The sequence below is a fragment of the Lingula anatina genome, chromosome 2 (genome assembly GCF_051362555.1).
Source record: "Lingula anatina isolate TDL-2025a chromosome 2, LinAna3.0, whole genome shotgun sequence".
Classification (NCBI taxonomy): domain Eukaryota; kingdom Metazoa; phylum Brachiopoda; class Lingulata; order Lingulida; family Lingulidae; genus Lingula; species Lingula anatina.
In genome coordinates this window covers 34636267-34643239 of record NC_141768.1, presented here as the reverse complement: position 1 = coordinate 34643239, position 6973 = coordinate 34636267, and the positions used below count along the sequence as shown (strand labels likewise).

The window sequence follows — 6973 nt, the reverse complement described above, 5'->3', positions numbered from 1 at the left end:
AAACTTTTATATTAATAATTTGGTCCATGACAGTTCAAAATAAATCAATGGTAGTCCATTTAAATAAAGTATTGATCTGAAACATAAGCTTCATTATATCTTCTGTTATAAAACAAACGCAATGCTTCTATTGATTAGATAACTGCTGATTTACCTTAGGTCAGTGTACACTCGAATTTTGGTCTGAGAATATAGACAAGTTTTCCTATACCCTTTTGTATACCTCTTTTGTAAAAACTGACCCCGAAAGACAATTATATAGAATTTAATGAATAATAATAATGGTAATAAGTTGATTAAGCAATCGATAAAATGAAACAAAACTTTACAACACAGAATAAATTGAAAGTAAATAAAAGAAAGGAAAGGTGAAGTATACACTTAGTCGGAATGGCGGGGGTTGTGGTTGTTTTTTGGGAAAAATACCCTTACTGTTGACGAAGCAATTGAAATCAAAATTATCCGTAAGTAATCTAACTTTCAGGAAAATTACACTTAAATCATTATCACATGTGGGAAATAGGGCTTAAAAATAGATTGCAGCTAACAAATTACCAAACATTTACATTTGATAAATATTAAAACATTTTCAACTTAGGTTATGATAGATATTTATCTTGGCTTTTTATTTTTTTTTTCTATATTAATTTTATGATTCATCACTTAAGTAATACGAAAAAAATAAATAAATCCCCATCTGACCTTGAGAAAATCTGCTATTAATGTTGATGAAGCAACTGAAAACAAAATTACCCATACGCTACACTGACAGGGAAACTTCTTAAATCATTATCAAATGAGGGGAATAGGGCTCAACCAATATATTGCAGCAAATAGATCAGCAAACATTTACATTTGACAGTTTAAATATATATAGTAATATTTTCAACGTAAGTAATGATAGATGCTCAACTTGGCATTTTATTATTTCCTTATTGACTTTGTGATCATCAATGAAGTAATATGAGAAAAAAACATTAAAACCTCATTTAATCTCGAGAAAATCTGTTATTACTCAAATTTCTATGCTACAACTTCTTAAAATTACAATTTGACCCTGACTGTAAATGATACCTTTTTTATGTTGTAGTATAACATTTAACTGTCATAAACACTTCAACTTTATGATTTTATATACATACTAACATTTCAACAAAGAAAGATGCCTATAGCGGTAACCATTTAGGCACTATGGTTGGGGGTGTGGGTGTCTTTGGAAAAGCTCCCCTTACCGTTATATTACGATTGAATGCTGTTGAAACCAATTGATTTATAAAATAAAGATAAATGGTTAAAAGTTTGCATCATAAAATTACAAAATAACATACAACCTCAGATCAATATAGTTCAATAGAATTCCTTAACAAGACCAAAGTTAAATTGACTTAAATGAGCATTTCACATATTATATATAATAGATATAGATAATTGTTTCATTCATTATAAACCATACTATTCAAACGCATTATCTAAGTCGTTTTTTGAATGAATTTGTCCTCACGATGATAGCTATAATGTCTATCTACAGTGGGCTCCGTACGTAATCACGGATTTTGATGTTTTTATTCTGCATTCTTCGAACATCTCATGGTTATTTATGGTTATAATTAACAAAACCTGGTGTATTTATATTTTTGTACCTTAATAAGCGAATGTAAAACAGCATATATTATCATCTCTATATTCTGAAAATCATGTCGATGAAGAAACTCACATATCGACTTACTAGTACAAGGGTACTTATAAAGACTTATTACCTGTCCATTACTCCATTATTTTCGCCGCAGGTTTAGCCGCCGTACGTTGTTTCACCAGCAAGAGATATTGGATCAATTTGACCACAATTTCCCACCCTGCGATAATCAAAACACATGAAAAACGCACCCTTTGAAACAAAGGGTCTCCAGTATATACAAAGTTGAAGAGTCGATTCAAAAATTTTGTGACAGACTACTAGCGACCCCTGTGGTCAGAGCGTACGAAATACGCACGGTGTTCCAGGAAGGCGACTTAGTTTGCCCTTGACCGCTAGATGGCGGTATACACGGAGTAGTTGTTGACATCGCTCTATCTGTACAGGGCTAAATTCTATATAATGTTAGAGAGGAGTAAAGAAAAGCAAATCAGCCAATTCCTTTGTCTGACAAGATGAAGTCGGTGGGAAGGGGTATCAGAAATAAAAGCTTGGAGCAGCCTATGCGATGACGTTTTTCTCATACGCGGATATTAATTTCAGTACGTAATCGTGAGTAGTTAAATCGCAATCTTAGATATGTTCAGTTGCCCCAATAACCATCACCTGCTTAGGTCATTGTGTTTTTCTCTTGTATTAATTTTTGCACTTCATGCCATTATTTTTAATTTGTGCCAGCTTTTTGCTGCAGCAGTAGCCTTTTTGCTGTTCACATATTTTCGTAATTTTACCTTTTGAATGATATGGGAAAAAAGTTGTTATACCTTAACTCATCTCTGTTGCATCCATTATCCTTCTTTAGTAATTATGTGACTTGGTAGCCGTTGTTTTTCCCTTCCTACATCTTTTTGCTCCATTAAGATGTTTTTAGGTGGAGGAAGTCTTTGTTCCACCTTATGTTACACAAGGGCGGATCCAGAGATATTCTCTGATAGTCTTCCAAATTACCTTTGTTGATCCATCCTCCATTTCTAGGCGTCTTCCGACAGAAAAAATAGATACCCGTCAATGTCAACATGGAAATCTGACCGTCTTCCAGAAGACCCAGAAGACGACCTCAATCCGCCCCTGTAACTTACCTGGGGGATAAATATTTATTGACCTACATTAGACGCTGTCTCATTATTCAGCTTACTTGTGCATAACACAACTTAATTCTTGCTCATCTCATTTGTTCATATGTTGGAATATGTGTACTGTTATTTGTAGTTAAGTGTCATTTTAGATAAATTCACAGGGTTTTATTCAAATAAAGAGCGGTCCTACCCGGGCCAAATTCCAGCACAAACGTAATGTCTTCGCTACAGTTTATTTTAATGCATCCACTTGGAATTTGTCCATCAGAAAAAAAATCCAGAAAATTGTAGGGACGGAGGGGACATAAAGTGAAACTGTCTATGTACAATACGTAAACTATGAGAACATATGACTCTAGAGATCAGGAGTTTCCTCTTTAAACCTGACTAAAAGCAGACTAAGACTAGACTGTGAAATCTACCCTTGATGTAGCTATCTACGCAGTTACATATTTAGCAATACCTATTGAAATTAAATAGTCCGCTAAGTGTTAAATGGAAAGTATCGCATTTCTCATAGACACTGTTAATAACACTGTTATTTGAGATGTATTCATTTTCTTCGTTAAAACAATTTTGCAGTTTCTGGCATCAGCAGAGATATGGTTCGTTAGAAAATAATTAATAAATGCAAGTTTATCCTCTTTTAAAATCAATGTTATTTTCGATCATAAGGATTTTTTGTCACTGCACCGTAATCTTTTCATTGAAAACGGTCACAATCACCCAGATTGCGACTTCAAACAAGTGATCTTCTCTAACACATTTTAGTCACGCACAACACGCGGCCCAAGGAAATAAAGCTCCATTCATTTCCGTGTCGTTTGAGACAAGAACCCACCAAAAACTTGTTTGGTGGGTCCTAGTTTAAGATGAACATTAATTTATTTTAACCACCAAGTTCATCCTGCTACTTCTGTTGTAAATGTTGAAAAATTACAATGGGATGCATTGGCCATTGCAAGTCAAGAAAGCAGTACATACGGTGTAGGCCTATAGGTGTACGTGGTATGTATTTTTTAACTGGCTCTTGACCATGACTTCCCTCCCCCCTTCGAATTAATTCAGTGATAAGCGAGGACAATTGTATCAAGTATATTTATTGATCTGTAATGATAACTGAAAAGAAATGGGGACTGCGTGATTAAATTTTTATGGTGACGAATCATTTAACATTTTAATGAGAAGTAACGCCTTCCACTGACTCACGCCTGTCTCTAATACAAATATTTACATAAAATATAAAAAATTAGCTTTCCACATCTGACAATGGGATTTATAAAAAAAAAAAAGTTCACTTTACTTACAATATGTTTCATGGTTAGAGTAGTAACTTATACAAACTGTCTGTTTTTATTTACATCACCTGCCGCTCATCTGTCTGCTGATACAGATACATGTAGCTATACTAACGGAAGTTAGTACCTTATTCTAAATCTTGTACAATATTTTAGATCAGAATGGGATCGATGAATATAACAGACTGTAACAAACATCACCGTTAATCTCTTCTGTTCATACTGCTAAAGATTCTTTTTTGTCATTTTCTGTCTCTTCCGATTCTTCATCACTGTCCATCGGAATGAGTGGCATCCCCTTATATTTTTTTCGATAATAATACCAGAGCTGAGATATGAATTCAGCCAGAATAATCGTGTTCGAATTTCTACCGATTAGCCTCAAGGTAAATACTCCGTCCAAATATAAGTAATCGTGGACAAATTCGTTACACAAATCGGCGTCGGCGGGAGATAAACTACCTGTCACCTTTAAATGTTTTCGAATGAAATGCCTGCGTCTACTCGGTAAAAGATCTGAAAGCCAGGCGAAAAACCCGAGGGTGGTTACAGCTGAGACGATGACAAACCAAAACCAGAGAAACATGAAGATTTTTTCGTTAAACATATTAACGGGTAAGACGCATTGCACGGTATAACGCTGGACGTTGTGGCCTAGACGACGAACTTTGAAGTCGCACAGCGTCACTCTAGGAAACCGCCCATTGACTGTCCAATCCCTGTTATGAATAAAATCGTCAATCACGTCAAAACCATACACGTGAAACGCTGTGCCTAAAAAGGCATTGAGTAAAAAGATTTGACCCACAGCATTTGTGACGTACAGCACCTTGCACACAAGATTAAGAACTGCAAGAAAATTTCCATGACGTTTTCCAATGAAGCAACACGTACTTGTTCCCTTTTTGCCATGTTTCCCATTGAAATGGTTTTTTATTGTGAAATATTTATCCATGTTTCTTACGAGAAATTTCACTGTTGTGCTCCGTTTCTCTGGATTCAGGTAATCTTTGGAATTGATCATTTTTGTCATGGAGTGGATGTTAACACCAGCGGTGTCGCTAAGAAGTCGCCACACAACCGTAGGTAAATAAAAAAGAAATGCCTGCAGCAACAGAATAAAAGGGACCCACTGGTAGTAGGCTATGAGAGGGCGCGGGGCATCGACTTCTGGGATATTTTCATTGAACGGTAGGAAATACGAATTTTGAAGCCAGCAGTAATCGTCCGTGTATTTTATCCACTGGTCGTTAAATTCGTTCGGTGTCCAGCAGTTGATGGGGTCGCCAACGTACTGCCTGGCACTGACCAAAACGGCCATGGTGAGAAGAATAAGCGCCGTGTAGCGACTGTTTAGGTAGTCGCAAAAATCATCATCAAATCGCAGCTTCTTCCACAGGCTCGATCCATGCTGCCCGCCAAACAGTGCAAAGAAATCCATCCTGCAAATATATGAATTAGTATGGGTTATAGTTTTGTAAATACGGATCATATTTCATCATATTAAAAGGACGTTGATGTGAAAAGGGCATAGATAAGTGTGATAAGTGTCTTTGAAAATAATCATTGCTCTGAAAGAAGAAAAGTTATTTTCCAACATTGCGGTCTGCTGCACTCTTTGCTCTACAAAGTTCGATTAAGATGTAGACACTAGCAGTATTTTATATAAGAAAAAAGAAAGGTCGTGACAAAAAGGACTGCAGTTATTCAGAGGTTAATTTTGCTCCCATGGACTGTTCATTACATTGATCAAGTATCAACAAATCTTACACTTAGATAAAAAAAAAGACTGACAGTAAGCTACACTGGTAGATGATATCAACATACAATTATACCTAAGAAGGCCTGAGCATGACGATATTCTGAGACCGTGGCACCGTGTCCCTATTTGAAATGTATATATCATGGGGCCTATGCAGATAGTAAATAGATACTCTCATGCGAGCTTTCAACCCCATCGGATTATCTTACGGAATCTAGTTGAATACCACGGAGAGCCAGTGGGTGACCCGTATTTTATGACCCAAGTCAAATGTGACATAATACATGGATTGCTGTCCGCCTACTTGTATACATGCATATGTAGTATGTGGCATAGTTGGTATAGTATATTGTGAATGGACCAAGTATCCTATTGTGTACAGTCTTGATTTGTTTGATTTATAATCCAATATTATCCAAATGCACACACTTAACCCTTAAACCCTAAACCAGCTAAACCCCAGAAATATCTAATCAAACAATAGAGGCTACGTAGGAATTTTGTTTAGCTGTATTAGCAGCATCGGTTGACCAGCATCGTATATGCTGTTAAATTCGACAGTCTTTTTACGCTATACATCGGCGACACCCAACATTACATTATCATTTATATGACAAACAGTAAAACTGCTTTAACACACCAACATGTGAATTTGCACATATGCAATTAGCCTACACTTACCCATAAATTCAGGTATTATTCAGCGCTAACCTAAACCGACATTCCTTTCTCGGGTGCTGTTCTCTTTATGTAGATACCATCTAGCGACGAATGCTACAGGGTCAGTCTATTGTTCCCTGACAGTAAAAAGGTGATGAAAACGGACATCTGATGTAGCAAAAATCTGTGTTGGTTTTCTGAAGACGACCCCGTGCAATGGCTCGCGTCTTTTCTTCTCAGTGATTTAAGAAGTTTTAAACAGGTTCATGAGTTATGGTCTACTTAACGTGTACTTAATCCTACCTCGTCACGCGACGCGGCACTGGGCTGTTCCACCACAATAACCTCCATCAACCGTCAGAGGGTCTCCGATATCCTTTTTTTTTTTTGCGGTATGAAATATATGGCGTCGGCAGAGTCAACACGTTGAACGCCCGGGCGTGGACACTATTTATGTACTTGTTCAATTTCAATGTAGAATTCT

At 36.5% G+C, this 6973-nt stretch overlaps 1 protein-coding gene across 1 annotated transcript; it reads right to left on the bottom strand.

Moving 5' to 3' along the window:
• Nucleotides 1–3906: 3906 nt before the first annotated feature.
• Nucleotides 3907–6848, bottom strand: LOC106178230 (innexin unc-9). Its single transcript, XM_013561338.2, has 2 exons — nucleotides 6511–6848; nucleotides 3907–5509 (listed from the first exon to the last, which is right to left on the bottom strand). The coding sequence occupies exon 2, from the start codon at nucleotides 5506–5508 to the stop codon at nucleotides 4285–4287; it is 1224 nt and encodes a 407-aa protein (XP_013416792.2). The 5' UTR covers nucleotide 5509; nucleotides 6511–6848; the 3' UTR covers nucleotides 3907–4284.
• Nucleotides 6849–6973: the final 125 nt, after the last annotated feature.